Source organism: Epinephelus moara, chromosome 24 (assembly GCF_006386435.1).
Source record: "Epinephelus moara isolate mb chromosome 24, YSFRI_EMoa_1.0, whole genome shotgun sequence".
Lineage (NCBI taxonomy): Eukaryota > Metazoa > Chordata > Actinopteri > Perciformes > Serranidae > Epinephelus > Epinephelus moara.
In genome coordinates, this window is record NC_065529.1 from 24,968,517 (window position 1) to 24,990,360 (window position 21,844).

Consider the following 21,844-nt stretch of genomic DNA (forward strand, 5'->3'; position numbering starts at 1 on the left):
TCCTACTCTTTTCTTCTACAGGTATGGTTTTGTTTTTGTTCATCAGTGCACATAAGAGCATATTACGATGAAAAATAGAGTAAAATGTTGTCTGTAATACAGAGTAAATGAGCAAAGCTGATTGAAGAAACAAAGTGGCTGCCAGACTAGTCCATTAGCTTTCTTTGATAACACCATGTTTGTCACACACGTTTGCTTGAGTGCTTTTTGTTTTGTGAATCATCAGCCTGGCCCACTTGTTACATTTCCTGGTCTCCCAACAATCCCAGCCAAGGCCAAGATTAATGGTAGCTGAATAGATGTGTCTCTTGTATATCAAAGTTTGACAAGAGGGATGTGTTAAGATACATACATTTCCCTCTCAGCCAAGTTCCTAATGACAGCCTCATTTCCAGGAGTTTCAGATTCTCTCCAGAATGTAGGTCAGAGCACATCATGTCCACGGTTGCGTTTCTGTGTTTATTGAAAGCTACAAGGTAGAAGGCAGGACTCGCACGAGCACTAGAGCAGTGTGTGCTTTGCTGTGTTTGACCCAGTTCTTCAGATTGAACAGGAAGTTTTCAACCTTGTTCTGGGAGTGGGTAATTTGTTGCCCGTGCCGGGAATAGAACAAAAACATTTAGGCTTGTATGAAGTTAGTGACCCTAAAAAACTTAGAAGCTATCAAACCAGCACTCAAGCAAACTTCGAGACTGGACCTTTTGTTATGGGCAGAGTTATTTGTATTTTCACGTCCATTTCTACGCAGTGGTGCAAATTATTTAGGATGTGAATGAGTGGTCCTTGCAGATTTTAAGCCTCAGCGCTGGCGAGTGCTGAGACTGGAGCATTATGTTTTCGGGTTGTCCGTACGTCCCATTCTTGTTAACGCGATATCCCAGAAACAAGTTGAGGGAATTTCTTCAAATTTGGCATGAAGGTCAAGAATTCATATGCTAATTTAGTGGTTCCTACAGTTTAAGGCAAGTTAGCTCTAAGACTTTTTAATGCCACTGGGAATAATATTTAAGATCAATTTTACAATGACCAAAATTAAAAAAACAACTTAAAAACAAAACGTGAACTGAAACCATTAACTTAGGGTTAGGGGCAATTTTTGCCTAAATCTTTATTGTAACATAAAACATGATTTTTTTTTTGTTAGTCCATCTGACAGAGGCGGGATCTGGGCAGGCGTAACATGATGAAGATAGCGCTGCGCTGTAGGCGTCAAAGTAAACAGCCAAGATGGCAGCTGCCAAAGGATCACATCCATTCAGTTTCGTTTTGGAAGAAATGCTAAGCCAACTAAACTTATCTTTTTCCTTGAGAGAGGAACAGAAGGCTGCCCTAGAAGCCTTTGTTTCTAGGAAGGACGTCTTTGCTGTTTTGCCAACGGGATGTGGCAAAAGCATAATATGTCAGTTAGCCCCACTGTTCGGCAAACAAATGGGGCTTAGAGCAGTGAATACGTCACCTTGGTTTTTGCTCTGATTGGCTATTGTGACATCACAATGTTCTGCAAAAACACTTGGTGTCATTATTATTTCGGGTTGTCCGTGTCATTCGCATTCTTGCGAACTTGATATCTCAGAAATGGCTCGAGGGGATTTTTGCCAGTCCAGCAAAACTGTCGTGTACTCAACGATAAACTGATTAGAGTTTGGTGGTTGTGGGTCAAAGGTCAAGTAGGGTCAAGGGATAATCTTCTACACGTCTTTGGCCAAATCGCAAGAATTCATACACAAACACATACAGTAATTCTAGTTCACCATTATTCAGCGCCATAACTCTAAGCGAAGACAGCATGTTTCTCTGGAAATTTTTCATTGGAATCAGACATGTCAATATAGTGATAACATCCATTTCACCAAAAAATACACATAATACCTTTTATTAAAGTAATTACTTCATATATTACACGAGTCTGGACCTGACATGAGTGTAAACTGCAATTTGACCAGTTGGTGGAGGAATACAACTGCAAAGTGTTAACACTATTTTTTTTTTCATTGGTAAGCAGAATACAGAGGTGTATCACAACACTAATTAAAGGAGGAAATAACATACCCCTGCCCATTTCCCCACCCCTTGTCTATTCCTCAATTTCACCCACAAATCTGACCTTCATTTTTTCTTTTGTAATACTTGATAAAGATGAGACAATGACAGAGAAGATTAGTTGATGCTTTATTTCTACAAACGTGTGTGGGTCTACGAGTATGAATAAGAACAATAGAGAATAGCTGTTTACTGCCGAATAACATTAGATCATTACACAGGTAAGCATATAAGTGACTCATCTGCTGACAGTTTTAAAAACGAACAGATTAAAACTGTCAGACCCCTGAGTGTGATTTGACGAGAGGCGTTCATGTGACTACAATTTTACCCTTTTGAGAGAGGAAGTTCAATATTAACCTTAAAGGGAAACTACGCCTGTTTTCAAAATACATATACATATTCCTGTGGTTTAAGACAGTCCAGTAATATAAGTAAACATGATCAGCTCTCTCCCAAATCTAAAATCCAGAGTGCTAAAACTCAGATTTGTGATGTGGAATATTAAGTCTGGAGCTACTCCATCAACAATGAATTGCAAAAGATGTTTTAGATAACAGTGAGATCACTCAGAGGAATGTTCTGAGGATATGGGTACATTTGATTACTGAGACACTACAATAGAATAAAGCTCATATAGGTATAAAAAAGGAAAGAAATATTCTTTGGGCCATAAAATCAGTCTTTCATTCATTATCTGTGGAGCTGCTCCAGACTTTATACTTAATGACATCACAAGTTTGAGACTTACCTCTCTGGTTTCTGGCTCTGAGAGACATTAACTCATGTTCAATATTGATTGAACTTTCCTAGGCCATGAAAATAATGTAGGTGATGTTCCCTTTTAAGAACAGTAGGTTAATAACTCAGGCTCCATATATAACCACAGTCATCTTCTATCCCCATTTATGTTTTGTTAAACTCAATTTTCAACCATATTTTCACCAGCTAGGCTCCATATTAAGGTCATGTGGTGACAGCCAACTTGTAATGACTCTTACATCCGACATTTCTCTAAGATTTAGTGGTACAGACTATTCAAATAGCAATGTTAGAGCTAAAAGAAATACATTATGCTTTGAAATAAATGAGACTAGCATGTCTACAGGTGAACTGGTTAATGATCACTATCTAATAAAGTTCAAACAGGAAGGCACTGAGATGGCAAATTTGAACTTCTTGTCCATGATCTTCATAGTTATGATGGTCTCTCTGAAACAAGATGAAGCATTATCTTTAAAAATAACCTAAAAAAAAAAACTAAGTTACGTTATTTCACCATAGGAAGAAAAACGTGTTAATGTATAAACCAGAGGAATTAGGCACACCTGCTGCAGGCTCTGTGTTTCCCAGCAGGCGCTGAATGATCTCCTGCAGCGCTGTACCGTACTCCTCAAAGTCCTCCTCTCTCAGGGTGAAGCCCATTTCAAAGGGGGCACTGATCTGCTTAGAGGAGAGGAAGATGATAAAGTCAGAGAGATGATTACTGTTGCTGTGGTGGAGTCATGAGTGTGATTTCCACTCACTGTGATGTGGTTGTCCTCAGGCTCCTCCATGACTTGGCGGCTGACTCTGGAAGGCTTCCCTTTGTTCTGTGGTTGATCCAGAACAGAGAAATCTTACGATAGTAACCAGTCCAGTTATATATTAGTGTATATATAAGTTCAAATGCGGTCAAAGAGATCAACCCACATAAAGTATGGATATATGAAGTCACTGCTGTGCTAACTATGATCGCAGTATCCACACAGCCCGTAATTCATCTCTTGTGATCTGTCAATTTTTGAAATTTCCATGACGATTGGAAAAATGTCTGCAGACTGACCGCTTACATTCAGATGCCAAAGGGGATCCACACAGGGCCATCATCAGCACAACCATCATAACTAACACTGCTTAAATTTAGATATTGAACATGGTGCTCAGTGGGATTGCAGGAGCTTAGAAAACCTTGTCTTCCAAGGATCGAGACAGAGAGAGATTACTCGTAAAATATTGATACATGATTTGACATTAAATGTAAGAGTATTGCACAAGGAAAACAAACACTACGTTATGCTGAAAGTCATGATGACGTCATGTTAAGAACAGCAGGGTGTAAAGGCGGTGGTGGAAGAAGGTCGAAGAAGTATTCGATCCCTTGCTTGAGTTAAAGTACTTCTGCCACAGTGTGAAAATAATCCACCACACCTTAAAGTCCTGCATTAGAAGCCTTGCTAAAGTAAAAGTATGTAAGTGTTATCAGAAAAACATACTTTAAAATATGAAAGGTATAATGTGTGTAGTAAAATGTAACCTGTCAGTGTTTTACTATTGTATCTGAAGTTTTTTGATTAATGTGTCTGTTGCAACTGCTGCAGATGTTTAAAATTGAGCCAATTTAACTACTTTATATCAGAAATCAGAAATACTTCTGATCCTCGGGAGGGAAAATAGGATGTGTTACTTACAGTTGGTCATATACTTTATATTTGCATAGAGATATTATAAGAAAATAGACAAAAGAAGTGTGTAAGAATAGATGTGCGTTATGCTGCAATGTATTTATTTTGGGTAGTTAAATATGGAGCAATGAGTCATATTCTATAAGATCATTATATGTTCATAGTGTTGCTTCCCTATGAACCACATATCTCTAGAGAGTCAGCTTTTTATGGTGTCGGAAAAGCAGCCCAGTTTTCAGCTTTGTGATGATGTCTTTTCCAGCTGATCCAAGAGGGATTTTAAAGAGTTTATTTAGCTTAAGGAGGAGAATTTTCTCATCACATAAAGGAACACTGGGTAGGAAAGGTATAAAAATGGTAATCTTAAAGGCAACTAAAGCTGTCAGACAAATGTAGTGCAGTAAAAAGTACATTTGCCTGTGAGAAGTAGTGGATGTGAAGTATAAAGTTGCATAAAAGGGAAATGCTCAAAGTACAAGTACCTTGAATTTGTACTTAAGAACTGCACTTGAGTAAATATACTTTACATAACGGTGTAAAGGAAACTGCTTTGTTAGTTTTTCTGAGTGGCAAAACAGATGCATGCACATTTACATCTACAGGTTTAGATAAAGGGAGGATTAACTTTTCTTGGTTTACATTATTTTTTCAATATGCACATAACCAGTCAAAGAATTAATCCAAATGTCTTTAATGGCTGTCAGAAAAAAAGCATCTTACCTGAGGTTTTTGTGAAGGGCTGAGGAAGCTGGAGCCCGCGCTGGTTGACTTACACCACAAGGTCAGAGAACACAACAGGAAAAACAGCAAACAAGTGCTTCTTTTTAAAAACATGATGGAATAAAAATCTCAATATGATGAAGCAATCTGATGTGTAAATCTGCTAATCTTAATCTGATATAGACAGCGATTTTAGTTCTCTTTCCCTCAAAATGTTTGGGACCTAATGTCTTCACATCTTTTTATACCGTTGATCCGCTTTCATGTTGGTTTTAAATTCATTAGATATAATAGCAACAGGTATTTGTGCTTCATATCTTGGTAGCATTGGACTGTTCAAATGTTTAAACTGATAACAAAGTGGGCATTTCTCTGTTGTAGCCTGATAGACCTGTTCATCATCTTATCTGTTCGGCAGGGTGATGTAGGTAATATTGTCGCTGTCATAGAGATACAGATAAATGGGGCTGATTCATTCTATTAGGTGTGCCCACAGAAACATGCCAATATTGAGCTATCATAACTGGGACAAATGCAATACACATGGAAATGATTACAAATAGTGTTTACTCAAGAAGAGCTTTATATCAACACAGGTTACAATCACACTGAGAACCTTTTTAATGTGTCTTCAGTGCATCAAACTGAGAAATCTGTTGTCATGTATATTTGATAAGATTATGTGGTGAAACCTTTCAACAGATCATGCTACCAACTTTCAAAACCAAACCAAAAGAGCATTCTGGGAATAAAAGCCCTTTGTAAATAATTTTTCAGAATTTGTCATATCTGTGAAGCTGTGATGTTTTATAACTTCATTAAATGGGCCTTGTAGAATCTTAAAGTACAAAAACCTTAATGGGTTGTCTGTGTCAGTCTGGAAGATGAAAAGCTCACACAGTTAAATCAGCTGGATTTTAAATTACAGGCTTATGAGTGTAACTAAAGCAGAACTACAACAGGCTGTGAGGAGTGTGATACAGTTACTCGGAAACAGGAGAAAATCTTTAACGGTGTATATTGTGTTTTTATGAAAAAGATTTTAGAACTTATGTAACTTCTTCCTAATGCGCAGAGCTGCACCTCTGCTGGAGAGGATTTAACATTTGTATTAAGAGTTGCAGAGGCAGGAGTGGAAGACAGACTAAGAAAACACTCTGAGGAGATTAATGCTGGGTGATCCACTGTGAGGACATTAGGCTGTCGTGCCAAAAAGTGATCCTCTGCCAGAAACTGACTGCTGTCTGCAGGACAGTGTGCAGCCTGTTAAAGCTGTGTCGCTCAGTTTATTTATGTCTACAGCTGCTTTTATCTGGATCAAACAGCCATAAAGTGTGGATACACATAACTTTATGTCTGTGGTAATAACAAAGGTATGTCTTCATGGAACTTTAAGGCATCTTGTAACCAAATAATCACAATACACATTTTGCACAGCAAACAATTTAACTTGTCATGATAGGAGCAGCATAGGTGTATTAAATAACATTAATGATGACTGCATTTCACTTAGAGGAGGTCCTGGCATGCTGGCTCAGTGGAATAGCTTACTGGGACATGTAATGGAACTAAACTAAACATGGTTAATGTTGTCAATTTCATCTATGATTTTCCTACCATGATATGTCAGAATGTCTGCTGTAAAAAAGGTCTGTTGTGGCCAAAGAAGTGTTTGCAGTTTGCATGACATTTACCTCATTATAGGCTGTAGGCCTACTATTGTATTGTTTATGGTGCTTATATCCTTATTTGTATTTGGAAACAAGACTGTAATTAACATGATTTTCAGATGGGTTATAAAATAAAGGAGTAGCCTACTCTCATGCAATTATCTATGACTCCCTTTTCAACCTGCTCTGTGCCTTGGAATATAACCAATTCTCTCTTTTTTCTTTTTTTTTTATCAGTTAAAATATCTTTAAAGCCACAATAGGCCTGCAACCCATAAAATGCAGTTTTACGATTTCAGCTCCTAACTTGTGACTGAAATGTTATATATACCTTCCAAACTCGGGTTTGGAAAACATGTTTTCTTTAAATATTGACAGCAAAATAAATGCAAAATACTTTAAATTTGTATGCTCTCCCCTAAGCCAAAATAAAAATATAAATCCCTCCCCAGTAATTAAAAAAATATTGACATGCTTCCCCCCTTTTTGCATCACTTCTTCCCCTCATATGAGTAACTGACAGAGGAAAAGCTGTTGCCCTAGCAACAGAGTAGCAATCAAACCGCCACTAGTCGGCGGTAAAGCGAAATTCTATTAGCAAGAGATCCACCAACGAAGAAGACAGGCACCGCTAACACTACAGCAGAAGCCTGGATACTATGGAAAAGAAGTGGTAAACATGGATAAAAAGAAGAAACCCTTCGATGTGACCGCTTCATCGGTGAGTTACATTGAGAAGCAGCTTTACACACATTTTATTGACACTCTGTGTGGCCGTGAGACGTTTAATTAAGTGCTAACAACAGCTAGCTAGCGTTAGCTAACTTGCTGTCAGGATACATTGGGAGCATATACACAGTTACAGTTATTTTAGTAGCCAAAATAATAATTTTTTGTAGTTCATTCTTTACCTCTATTTCTCTAACATGTTTCTTACAGCTGGTGGATCTTAAAGCTGAACTGTACAGAAAGCAGGAGCAGTTCAAGCAGGATAAACTTGGGCATGATAATGCGGGTGCTGCTGGAGTTGCATCAAAATCCAAAGTCAAGGTACAGTATGTGTAATGTTGGGGGGCTTACTTGTACCTGCTTGTGTAACTACAGAGTGAGATCACTAACCAGGGTGTCTTGTCTTCATGCTGCTGTGTAGAAACCTAATGTCTGGAGCAAACAAAATGCTGGTGTTTCAGCAAGAGCTGAGAAAGATGCAGAGCAGCTGGCTGAGGAGCAGGTCAACCTGGATACATCAAGGTCAGTTTTAACGCATTACACAGGGGGTATAATGACATAATACAACGGAGAACAAAACCTCTGACTCCTCACTTATCATCTTACAATAGGCGCAAGTTGGAAGAAAAAGCCAAACTCTACGAGCAAATGACAAAAGGAGACTTTCCAGGTCGGTGGAGTGTAAATTTTATTTTTCGACATTCAGTTGTGTGTGAAAATGTAATCACTTTGAATTAAACTTGTCCTGTAATACCTCAGATGAAGAGGCAGAGGGACTGTTCCTGGTCGATTTCACCCAGAAGATCATTGACAAGAAGAGAGAAACACTTGCACAAAAGGAAAGAGAACGAGATGATGAGGAAAGAGACAACGCGTCTCCTGTCCCTCCTCCTCAAACCCCAGATGAAGAATGGTAAAGTCTGATTCATTCATTTTGAAGGATTTGATTCAGGAAATATGCAGTTTAGTTAGTATGTTGGTAAAAAATACATGCATTTACTATATAAATAAGAAACACTGACTAATCCCAGTAATTTATTTTAGCCCAATACCTCCACCACTACCAACTTCAAAAACATTGTGTATAATAACAACAGTTCAAATTGAAGTATTAAACAAACAAAACCCATTTGTGAAATGTTGTTCTGCTGTGTTGTTTGTCTGTAGGGTGGATTATGTGGACTCTTTAGGCCGATCTCGCAGATGCATGAAGAAAGACCTGCCAGGTTTTCAGAAAATGGACCTAGACCTTAAAGGAAAAGGGTGAATATTCTACAAATAAAAACTATATCAAGGTGCAAGTGATGGTTTCTGTATGTTCATGGCGGGAACTGCAACTTTTTTGGATATGACTATTCCATGTAGGAAACCCTCAGCTGACTTACTCTCCGAGGACATGCGTCGAGAGCTGCAGAGGCAGGAGTGGGAGAGGGAGGAAGAGGAAGCTATGAAGAGGCCTGTTGGACCCATCCACTATGAGGATATCAGGGGACAAGGTTACTGTTAAAACATCTCTACAACGTTTCTGCACACGTGAAATGAAGGGTTTTGGTTTGTTAGTGTTGTGCTGTAAAATGCATATTGTGTGTGTGTTCATCACAGAGGCTCGGGATCTCGGTGTGGGTTACTTTGCGTTTGCTCAAGATGAAGAGCAGCGCAGAAAGCAGAGAGAAACACTGGACATGCTCAGAGACCAGGTGAGCTGTCAATCACAGGAAGGATGTACAGAAATTTTATCTTGAGTGATGTTTAAAGTTTCCTTGATTAACAGTCACCCCACACTACAGTCATACCTATGTATGTACATTAAACACATCCACTACCACATCCGGGGTTTTTCTTTCTACAAGTCCTTGTGCACTTGATATATTAAATGAATAAGATTTAAGTTGAGTCTTACCCAATGATTAATGCACTTTCAGTTTTTGCTCAGTTTTTGTTTTTCATTTTACATCTGTCCTGTCCTTCAGACCACAGATCAGCGCACTAAAAGAGAACAGCTGAAGGAAAAGAGGCAGGCCATCCTGCAGGCCCGACTGGCCAAGGTGAGGCAGAGGAAGATGAAGAAGGCCAAGCTTGATGGCACTGAGGAGGAGCAGAAAGAGGAGGAGAACGAAGGTTGGAATCCACAACCACCTCTCAACAACAGCAATTTATTGATTCAATAATCACATGAATGTTAATAAGGGACTGTTGTGAATTGCTTGTCCAGGGGAGGAGGACGAAAGTGAATTAATAGGACCCCCACCTCCACCAGAGGACTCCCCGGAGGTCAGCACACTGAAGAAGGTGGTAGTGGAGATCCAGGAAAGGAAGGACACCAGACCAGGAGTTCCTCATGTCAGAGAATGGGACAGAGGCAAAGGTAAGCCTTATTACTGAAAGGTCCACATAAACATTTAAAAGTTATCTTCTTACAGCCCGACTACGATGAAAGCATGTTGGAAGAAAATGAGTGAGTATCCAGTACAAGTAGGACATGTACTTATCTGCTGTTTTCCAGGATGGGAAAGCAGAAGTCTATTTGAGTAAAATAGACAACAGAAAATTAAACAATAATTAATTTTCAGCGTGCTGTCATTTTGCATGCTGGCTCACTGTCAGTCTGTCAGGGCCTACTGGGACAAATGAAATGAAGAGATTTATCATAATGTTATGAGTAACATCTGTGCCTTTCCTACAATAACACATCAAAATGTCTGCTGTAAAAAAGATCTATTGCACAAATGAAGTAAAGCACCTAAAGTACTTTCAAGTGTCCTTTTACTAGTGTCTTTGGAAAGCTGACAAGATTTCCTTATGAAAGGGATTTTAAGTGTAGTATGAATTGTATTACTTTGATAGTAGTCTGACTCACAGGATGTAAACTGTGGGTATAAGCCTGTCATTGGCTGCCTATTTCAGATGAAATCCACAATCCAGTGGGTGAAGTCGTAGCGCCATCCATTATATTATACACCCTATGGCTACAACCTTCTTTAATTTAATTTTTTTTTTTTTTTATGTGGCATATATCTTTTGCAGGCACCTTTTCACACTAGAGGTGTGATGAACAAACAACATGAAAATGTGAAGTCGTATTTTACACCAAAACCATTCATACTCACATCAAAGCAAATTTGCAACAGTTGCAACAGGTCCTCCACAAGAGGACCACCAGAGACGCTGTGATGTGACGTACGTTTCACACGTGATTGGTTGATAACTGTATTCATGGTGTGAGAGCTAAGAAGAATTGACCTTGGTAATCACATGCAAAAAATGCGTTGCGTAAAGGCCTTTTAGCCATTTAAATGCCGGGACTCACCTACCCACGCGCACATGTTCCACCAAAACAAGTTCCCTCCTGACACTATTTTACAGGAGCACCATCACTGCATCCTTGGCTGAGTGCTGCCCCAGACAGTTGTGATTGATTTAAAGAAATAAAGTGAACCTCAGGCGTTTTCTTCCCTAAGTGCAGAGTTAATGGGTTCAGCCAGACCTTCCTCTCGCGCTGGCTATCTCAAGCTGGTACAGCGTGCAATAGGTCTGGCTTTGCGAGACAACTTAACTAGAAACCTGCTTGATGTCACATACAAAATCAGATCCCTCTCTGCTACAGGCTGTAGTGCTGTTTGGGTGCCATGCATCATTTTGCAGTAATTCTTCACTCTCTTTAAGTTAACATCTAATAGATTTTCAGGTGGAATGTAAAGTTATGGGTTGTATAGTTAGAGGTATAGATCATAATCTCTCTCTGCCCTTTTTGTGTTCCTCTTGTTGCAAGCTGTTTAGATATCTGTAATAGAATATGTTGCAGATGAGACAAATTCAAAATGAATTATGAGTTGTGTATGCTATAGATAATTGTACGTGTGATTAAGAGTTTTCAAGACTGATGTTACTCTTTCTGTAAGCTGTCAAACATTTGACTTCCTTAACACCACCTTCTTACTGTTTTTTACAGAGTTTATGTTTAGTGAGTGGAAAACTCGGCTTCGTGATGAGCGAGAGTCAGAATTTGCACCTCCCTCTGCCTACTTTACTAAGGAGAAGAGTCAAAGGCCAGGGAAGACTAACTTTCAGAGTAAATCTGGGATGTCCTTCAAGTGGACCAAAGGCCCAGGAGGAATCTCTGAGAGCAAAGAGGAGCCACAATCTCAACCTAAGACTGCTCCTCCACCTCCCCAACCTCAACAAAATCCTCCACCTCCTCCACCTCTTTCACAACCACAGGCCTCATCGCAGTCATCACCTTTAGATCACCCAGCAGATTCAGCGCCCGTGTCTGCTCCTCCTTTTAACCCCCAGTATGCCCCTCCTCCATTTTATCCTCCATTTCCTCCTCCTCAGTTTGCTGGACCACCTCACTTGCGTCCTCCATTTCCCCCACAGTACCCACCTCAGTATCCTCCCCAGTACCCACCCCAGTATCCTCCCCAGTACCCACCCCAGTATCCTCCCCAGTATCCACCTCAACATCCACCTCAGCTGCAGAGCCAGTCTCAGCCTCAGCAGACCCCCCAGTCTGTAGACCCCAGCCAGGCCCAGCAGCCTGAACAGAGTCTGGACGACATGCTGTCCTTCTACAGGAACACTAGCTGATCTCTAAAATATCACCTAAACTGTGTATTTGGTTCATTTGAAGAGTGTAAATACAGATGTTTCTTTTTTTTGTTGAGAAAATTACAGAAACAACAGAACAGTTTTAGAATTTAATAAATATCGGGAATTTAATATGACATTGTTCTGACCTTTTTTTTCATTGTGAAAAACACTGTGAAAGGTTCAGTGTGTAGGATTTAGGGGGATATATTGGCAGGAATTGAATATACTAGTCATACCTATGTTTTAATTTGTTCATAATCACCTCAAACTAAGACGTGTTGTGTTTATGTGACCTTATACTGAGCTGTTTATATCTGCATATGGAGCGAGTTCTCCTCCACAGAGTACATCATGTTGTTTCTACCGCATCCCAGAATGGACAAACCAAACACAGGCTCAAGACAGGGCCATGAGTGCTTTTGCATCAGCCACCGCAGCTGCAACCTCAGATGCCAGTAAATCCTACACACTGGACCTTTAATTTTAGTTTAAAAGTGTTAAATCTTACATTTAAAGCATCCGCCTCATGAAACATTTGTGTATTAGCATGAGGGCATTAAATGAGATGGTTGTACCTGTTTGGACATTGCACTGCAGTATGAAAATGTCCACCAGATGGTACTGTATACTTCCATGTTGAGAAAATATCTGCAAGTGACCAGACTGGTTGTGTACTGCAGTAATCTGTCTTGACTGTTGAAGACATCATGTTCGAGCTGCAGTTAATTTCATTATAGATTATTCTGCTGATTGTTTTCTCCATTAAATGAGTTATTATTTTGTCTGTAGAATGTCATAAAATAGTAAGAAATGTTCCTCACAGTTTTCCAGAGTCCAAGATGATGTCTTCAGATGTTTGCATTTGTCCAAACATCAGTCCAGAAGCAAATGATGTTCAGTTTTTATCACATTAGATTAAGAAATGCATCAAATCTTCACAACTGAGAAAGCTGGGATGTTTGGCATTTTTGCAGAAGAACTAACTGAAACCATTTATTGACTGTCCAAAAACATGCTTATTATTTTTCTTCTGACAAATTGTTTTTGCTCTAAATAATCCAATGTACCAGTGTTTGAATAACATGCTTTAGTGATTTTCCCACTTTTGTTGACAAATCTGTATCACTTCTCATTTCTCAAACTGTGTTTAAGTGGCAGCTGAGAAAAGGAGCAGGTAAAGTTGTGTTTTCTGTTTAATGAGTACAAGAGAGTTTCACTGTACTGCTGAAATTTAAAGCCATCTGTAACCTGAGCTAAACATCTTCACTGCTGCTCCATGATGCTCGCCTGGACACATCCCGGTGTTCTCCATCACCTCCCCTCTGTCCTTCGACACATCTGTACCAGTTCCAGTCCCTGTGTACACACAAGCTGGTGAGTCTCAAACTGAAACAATTTCAGTTCCTAAGAGATGGATATTTTTAATACAGTTCAAATGATTTCAGATCCTTCTAACAGGCTCCTCACAGTGTAATCAAAGTGGCAATTAAACAATGTAAGAGGGATAATTAATGCTGGAGAGGAACACATTTATCCTCAGCAACATGCCACAAACTCAAAGGCCAAGGTCTTCTGTGGTGATGTATTACCATGCGGCTGGTGAGTGTCTCTGTAAAGAGCACTGTGTGTAATGTGCAGAGGGAATATATAACAGAGGAAGATGAATTAATAACTTCCCAGAGTCCTGTACTGTTACCAGTGTAACCTCATAGCATATCATAGCAATTAGAGTGACTTTAGAAATGCCTTTAACTATGCGATGTGATTCTGAATGTCACAGGTTTTAATTAATGCTGACAGAAAAGGAGCTCCTACTGGCAGAACATATTGTGCCTTATAGCAGCATCAATTACACCAGTGGTTCTCAACCTTTTTCATTATAGGACCCCGTATCCATCAAGTAACTAACGGCCCCTGATTAAGTGACACATTTCATATATAATTCATATTTTATTTAAAGCATAACAATATCCGCACAGAGCAACAGATGAACTGTACAATTAACCCAAACAGTGAACACAATAACTGCAGGATGTTTGTGTACAACAAGCTATTTGAATGAATTTTGATTATTTCCTGTAAATATTGCACCAGAGGTGAGTTGTCTCGATACTTGTAGGAACTTCTAATACAATTCTTTGTGTGTATTATGTTCACTGATAGGCTTGTTTACTTAAAAGGCTTCTTTTATGACAAAGTCAGTGTTTCCTTCTCCCTGAGGCTCGGCCATTGTTCTAGCTCTTTGGTTTTAGTTGCATACTTTTTTAATACACAGGGTTCCCACGGTCATGGAAAGCCTGGGAAAGTCATGGAATTCATAATATTCTTGAAAGTTTTGGAAAAGTCATGGAATTTTTGTAATGACACAAAGTGCTGAGTAACCTTTTGTGGACAACCTTCAACAAATGTATTTTCTGTAACTGAAGAAGACGACGATGAAGAAGAATAAGACAAAGACGAATGAGACAAAGAAGAAGACAAACATGAAGAAGATGAACACGAAGACAAAGGCGAAAAAGACGAACACGAAGAGGAAGAACACGAAGAAGACGAACACGAAGAAGATGAACACGAAGAAGACGAACGCGAAAAAGACGAACACAAAGAAGACAAAGACGAAGAATAAGAATGAGAAGAAGACAAAGACGAAGAAGACAAAGAAGATGAAGACGAACACAAATAAGACAAACACAAAGAAGAAGAAGACGACATGCATTAAATGAAGAGATGTAAGAGCGAGGGGGCTAACCATGGATCGGCGCCGCGACCAGTTGTGTCTTTTGTACCCTGCTCAGGGTGCCCAGGAGGCCAACTGGCACCTCTCCAGCTCCCTGTTCACACTCCATATTTGGTCCAGACGGGGGACTTGAGCCGGCGACCCAACCCAAGTCCCTGTGGACTGAGCTACTGCCGTCTTGTAGCTCAAATATGCGCCAATGTTTGACAATGTTTTGTTTACCATCATGTACGTTTCTTCATTTTCTCCCTGTGTTCTGTCTCTCCCTTCATGTGTGCTAGCTAACTGGAATTATGTTTCAGCAACAGTTTGAATCCGATATGTTATGACAGTGTGATTGAACTTTATTCTAGTCTGTGCCCCAATACTACTTTGAAATTGCTCTGCATTTTTGAGATGGAACATTGTTCTTTTTATACATTGTGGATAGTCATGGGAATTTAATCTCGAGTTTTGAAATTTTCTCCATGAAAAGGTGCAGGAACGTTGAATACAGGACAAGGCTTGTGTTCAGGTCTTTACTGTCCCCTTATCCTGTGAGATTTTTTTAGTTTATATCTTGAACAATCGTAACTTTAAAAATAATTATTTTATTCACAGAAATTAGTGAAATATAGAATGAATGAAGTAAAACTCTGGCGACCTCTAGTTGGGAAGGTTGGGATCTAGTGAATTACACCAATAAGTAAAATTCAGACATGTAGTCTGAAATTACAGAGGATAACTTCTCTACCGGTGAATCATGTTACTTTGCATTAATTGTAAGACTCCAAGGTCCGCCCCTGCTCTGGTCCACAGGAACCATGTTGGACCTGAAACACATCGGAAAACAAGGGGGAAACACTCTGGAGAAGATATTTGACAGTAGTTTGATTCATAAGAGCTGGAACTAAAACTTGACCACAGATCAGAGACCATATCCCCCTATTACCTTCCTAATTAGATATTTGGCTTGATCTCTGCCTCACTAGTTTCCTCTCTCAGGCAGTAGAAGAGGTAGTTTGGCCCTGTGTGGATCTCTTGTATGAGGAGGTGGGTCTCTTCCTGGTGTGGTGGATTGTTGACCCCACTGTGACCTTACAAACTGTGTTTTTTCCCCCTGTTTGTTCCTGCAGGCTCAAGTTGGACCGGTCAAAGCAGAGTGGGAAATACACACTCAGACAGCTTCAGCACTGTCCCCCTGGTGAGTCTGTGTGTGTGTTCATACAGTATTTCTATCTGTGAACTGACACGTGTTTGTTTGATTTGTTGAAGCCAATTTGCTGCCTGAGTAAATTTGCTGCCTAGGAGGTGAGATGATGCTGATATAGTGACAAGATCTCTGTAAGTGACAGTCGAACAGGGATTTAAAGATGCTCCTACATGCATACATAATGCAGCACAGACTGAAATATTCATAACGATAAAAAAAAGCCATGTTTAGTAAGGTTTACAACAAAATAATTCAGCATCAATAAGAGCACACAGAGGTGGTTAGGTCTTCCATTTATTTATCTTTTTGAGAGGACAACTTCGTATGACTTTGGTAATTTCTTAACTGTTCCTATAGCAACACCATGAGGTTGACATTTGTGGTTTTGGGTTAAATGTCACACACATTCATGAATATGTCAGGAGCACAGACTGTATTAAAAGAAGTGGACATAGCCACTGTGATGTCACCCATTGGTTTGTGGACTGCCATTTTAAAGCCTCGAGCCAGACATTTTATCTTTCACCATGTTGGATTTTTTTTGGAGCCAAAGTCACCATATTTGGACGAGAGGGTGGATCTGACTGAGAACCCCAGAGCACGTTATGGTAGCGACTTGTCAATCACAAGGTAGCCATGTCCTAAAGTATACCCTGCTTTACTGTCTGCTACTTCAGGTAATAAATTAAGTGAGAAGTAAGGTAATTTTAGCAATCAGACTTTTTGCAACCTTTTTGTTTTAATGGTTTTAAGCCTGGTTTTTGTCAGCAAAAATTGGAATTGGCATTATCACAGTGAACCCTAGTTGTAAATTTACTGTGCTACCAAGCTGGACTCTCAAGTTAGGGTAAGCTTCACCGTCTTGTCCAAATATGGTCACTTCTTGTTCCAAAAATCCAAGATGGCGACGGCCAAAACGTCAAACTCAAGGCTTCAAAATGGTAATCCACAAACCAGTGGGTGAGGTCAAAGTGGCTACGGCCACTTCTTTTATACAGTATAAGCTGGAAACCAGTGGAGTCGCCCCCAGCTGGCTTCTTCTGGCTAAAGAATGCAGGTTTAAGGTACTTCCACATTGGCCTCGCTTTTCAGACAAGGAGGCTACTCCCACTTCTTTTATAAAGTTTGTGTTAAAGGGTCAAAAAATTGCAGTGCTAAATGCTAAGCTAAAATGGTGAAAATGGTCAACATTATACATGAGGAACATCAGCATGTTAGCATCAGCAAGGCACTGCGGAGTTGCTAGTGTGGCTGCAGACTCTTAATGTATTGTAAAACTTCAGTTAAAAGCCTAGTCCCAATTAAATGCCCAGTCTCTTTTACTAGCCTGGTGTGGCTACACATTTTGACAAATAAAGGCCTGTCTCAATTAGAAGCCTGGTCTGGTTGTGAAGCAGTTATTTTCATAGACGTTCTTTGGATGTATAAAACCGGATTGTTTACCGCCCTTTTGAGCTAACGTTAGTCAGCTGCTTAGATTGTGCATACAAATATAAATGTTTAAATAAAACAAGTGGTGACTCCCTTCTTCTAAAGCTGTCATAAAGTCAGAATATGTGTCCATTCCTCAATTACCCGGTAAGTTATTCATATTCCTTTAGTCCATAAGCGTCCACCAATCAAAAGAATCATAATGTTTTTCATAAAAATTCATCCAGTTATGAACTATATATTTGTAAATACTATTGTTTAAATTTCTTATATTTTCACGTTTTGTAAATACTATTGTTTAAATTTCTTATATTTTCACGTATCTTTCCTCTCTTGCAAGGAGCACGTGTAACATAAATAATTTCCCCTCGGGGATAAGGAGCACGTGTAACATAAATAATTTCCCCTCGGGGATCAATAAAGTATTTCTGATTCTGATTCTAAATATTGTTTTAACCAGATAAAGTAGTGTTGTGTCTGTATGCCGAGTGCCGTTATCCTCAGGTGCTGTCAAACAAGTGTCATAACATATACAAGTTTTATTCGTACTGGTTTAAATAAACAATTTATTTGATCGTATTTCCCATCTTTGCTGAGCAATAATTTTATGTGAGAGGAATTAAAGGCCTGTCCCATATAGACGCCTGTCCCTAATATAAGCCTGATGAGTTCAGTGATTTAAGCAAATAATAGCCCGGGCTATTCATTGAAGTTTTATGGTATATGATATAAACCTCTCCTGGATTTATAGAACAAACTATGTCTGTAGTGCTGCACTGAAAAGAGCAAGAAACCCTTTGTGTAGGATTATCACAGCACTAATAATGAACAGAAAAATGTGCATATTCTCAGTTTATTTGCTGACCCACCACTTTGTTGAGTTTAATCACATATTAGGGACAGGAAGGAGTGTCTCAGTGACAGATCCGCCCTCCTCTCGGAAACCAGCTTCACTGACAAATGATCTCTACATTTAGTTGTGGCAGTTTAATCCTGCTGTGGCTGAGGAAAATGGCAACATGCTGTTTTCATAATAGAAATTAAATGACCTTCAGCACCGCTTCAGATCTAATCTGATTTTTCTAAGTAGTTTATGTCTTGTCTTTTTTTTTTTTGCAAAGTATTATTTGTTTAACCGGTGTTCACATATGCACTGTTGAGACATACTGTCACACACACATAGTGTAGTTGTCAGCTTACTGCTGATATTTCTTTCAGTGCAGCTATAAAGCTACTGTAGCGCAGGAGCTAATGGAGCCTTTATGAGGAAGGTTATGAGGTCTGACACTTGTTCCTCAGTAATCTTGTCTTATGTCCTGAGCAGACAATCAGTGTTGTCTTTATGGCTCTGCAGGTCCTTGATCCAGAGAGGAAGCAGCAGGAGGAGCAGGTCTTGCCCCTCGTTAATGTAGCTTTACTGAGATGAAAGGCAACTAAGGAAGAGTCAGGACAACGAGCTGCGATGTTCAGCCCTTTAAAAGCAAAATTAAACTTCAGACATGGTAAGATCAAATACATCCCTTCACAAAGCTGATAGATGCAGAGGTTTCATGCTGAGTTTTTGTGTTATTAGTCTGATCTGACCTGGATTGTATCTGTATTGATCCACATCTGTAACAGCTTCATCTAACACAAATTTAAAAAGTCAACAGCCACACACAGGAGCAGCAGCAGTAAGATGCCGAATCTAACGTATGTTATTATTCTAAAGACAGTCGCCTTGTACTAACAACATGAAAAACTTTTTAGGGTAACTACACTCAGCTGTAAAGCTAAAAAATAATGATAATAATTTTTAAAAAGCACTAATAATGCTCTCTGAAACACTTAAAGTAACATACATACAGTACAAGCAATTTCTGTATTTGCAAAGGCAAGCTTTCTAAATGTACAAAATATATTCTTATATCATTTAAGAATTTCATGCTGAGCTACCGCGATGAGACTAAAAACAAGTCTTGTCCTCAAAAAGTCTTTAAGCTGTTTAATTAATCAAGTTTATCAAATTAAGTAACTGAACTTTAATTACCTCTCTGTGAAAGTCCTCCTCACATTCCTTTTTAACAGAGCAAGATAAAGTGCTGTTTGGAATTGTAAACTATGTGGAGTCTTTTAAGGACACCCTTACAACTTGGTATTTCACTGCGCCACACAGTGTTGTGTGCCTGATGCGCGTCCTCATTGGCTTGCGTTGGGTTGTCTCGTCACTTTTTGGATAAGCTAGCAAATGTAACCTGAAAACTTGTTTATTAATGTAATGTTTGCTTTGACCCCAAGATTAAACCTACAGATGACCTCACGTCTAACTGTAAATACAAACAGAGATGATTTTATATTTATTTTTGTTTTGTGATCATTGATTTACAAAGATACATTAGATTTTTGCTTCTCGTACTGCTGGCACTGCTGCAACAGGGACTAGACTTCCTGGCAGATTTTCAGATGACTTTTATCTGACCGCTGATAAATTCTCAAACTGACTATCATGACATTATACTGACAAATATATACAACTAAATAGTGTTACAATATATTGACATTTAGACGGACTATATTACATCAAACCGTAAAAATCATCAAACCCAAATAATCCAGGATGTTTGTTAAGCAGTCTTACAAAGGTGCATGCAGTTGATTATATTAAGTACAGTATGAGCACTCAGAACATGGGCTGAGACGGTCACGAAGCTTGCCAAAGTGTGCACTGTTGTGTCCTGCAAAACAAAGTTTTGGGGGTTTTGAGTCCTGAACCTTCTAAGTAACACTGAAGAATTGTTACACGTAAAGGAATAGTTGAACATGTTGAAACTTATTTGCTTCCTAGCAGAGAGTTAGATGAGAAGATTGATAGAACTTTCATATTTGTCTGATAACAAGGAAGCTATAGCCAGCAGCCAGTTAGCTTAGCATAGCCTAAAGACTGGAGGCACAAGGTAGCAGCTAGCCTAGCTTTGTCTAAAGGTTAGAAAAAATAAGAAGAAGAAAAAATTCATCCAACAGCATCATAAAACCCACTAATTAATAAGGTAAACTGTTTTTCATTTGTTTGATCCATACAAAAACCTAAAAAGGTTATTTCCTGGCTGGGAGCAGTAACTTCCTGGAGACTCTTTGCTCTGCTTGTGCTGCGACACCACACAGGTCTTCCCCAGAATCTGCACACAGTTTACTGCAGGCAACTCCAGTGAGGCTCAGGTGCAGTAGAAGCTCGGATAAGACACTCGTCTGTAAGAGGTTTTTAATTCTTGGGGCAGTTTTATGATGCAGAGTTTCAATGACCCAACTGGGAGCTGGACTCACAAACTGGGAGAGGGAATCAAACTCATAAATTGTCGATCCCAGTGCAGATCCTGCAACTAGTTCACTGAGCCGGATGAATATTTGATACTGGAAGGGTTACTGAACAAAAGAGCAATTTTACAATGCAACAAAAGAGACAAAAATAGTCCAGAGAGACAGGATTTTGAGTTTATAGTATCAGTTTCGGATTCTTCTTTCAATTACAGACATTAACATAAAAACAAGTCAAGGGAATAAGGGAATACCACTGGGTCCATTAAGGATAATAGGCCATTAAGGATGTATCAGTAAAAATCAAGCATATTGAGCCAACAAACAAATTAGTTAGAAAACTATTACAGAATAATGAGAGGTTAATAAAAATGAGCAGATAATACACTCTTTAATTAAAGAGAGGCTGCAGCTCTTGGGTCAAGTTTTCTCACACACTCAAAAATATGAGCTGTGATCAGAAATGCAAACATGTTATTTTTGTGTTTACTCCAGCAGGAAGGTTTCTCAAAACCAGGATGTGATGTTTACATACACAACACATATCTGAGTTACTCCAAAAACCAAAACATACCTGGGACACTGATGCAGATGTAGAAAGACATTGTTCGGCACAGGTGGCGAGGAAATGGATTTGTTTTCAGCATTTTAAACAGGAGACTTTGACATAAATCATAGAAAAGTTTAAAAAACACGCAGAGTTCAGGTAAAGACAGACACGCACATTAGTACAAGTCAACACTGATAGAAAACTGCTGGTAAAGTAGCAAAGTAACTTTTAGATTAGTTTTTCAGTGGGGTCGTAAAACAATAGGGGGGCTTTTTGTGCGGTCCACCATGACTGAAAGAGAGACAAGAGCAGAATCGAACTTTCATTAGAGCTTATTACATTTCATTTCTGATACGTAAGCAGGTTTATCCAATTAAATTAATTTCACCTTCTGTTCTGTACCACCTGAGATGGACAGCAGGTTGGTTTCATTTCCTTCAACATGACGTG

The 21,844-nt window shown here is 39.2% G+C and overlaps 2 protein-coding genes across 2 annotated transcripts; one reads left to right on the forward strand and one right to left on the reverse strand.

The window, feature by feature from the left end:
* Positions 1 to 2,605: 2,605 nt before the first annotated feature.
* On the reverse strand, positions 2,606 to 5,318 carry ghrl (ghrelin/obestatin prepropeptide). The gene is made up of 4 exons (XM_050037307.1): positions 5,205 to 5,318; positions 3,567 to 3,632; positions 3,369 to 3,483; positions 2,606 to 2,622 (listed from the first exon to the last, which is right to left on the reverse strand). The coding sequence occupies exons 1-4, from the start codon at positions 5,316 to 5,318 to the stop codon at positions 2,606 to 2,608; spliced, it is 312 nt and encodes a 103-aa protein (XP_049893264.1).
* Positions 5,319 to 7,488: 2,170 nt separating this feature from the next.
* Positions 7,489 to 12,317, forward strand: ccdc174 (coiled-coil domain containing 174). The gene is made up of 11 exons (XM_050039177.1): positions 7,489 to 7,595; positions 7,814 to 7,924; positions 8,025 to 8,125; positions 8,215 to 8,273; positions 8,363 to 8,516; positions 8,771 to 8,866; positions 8,969 to 9,099; positions 9,206 to 9,300; positions 9,574 to 9,721; positions 9,816 to 9,968; positions 11,553 to 12,317. Exons 1-11 carry the CDS (start codon positions 7,554 to 7,556, stop codon positions 12,188 to 12,190), a joined length of 1,728 nt encoding a protein of 575 aa, XP_049895134.1. The 5' UTR covers positions 7,489 to 7,553; the 3' UTR covers positions 12,191 to 12,317.
* The last annotated feature ends 9,527 nt before the right edge of the window (positions 12,318 to 21,844 follow it).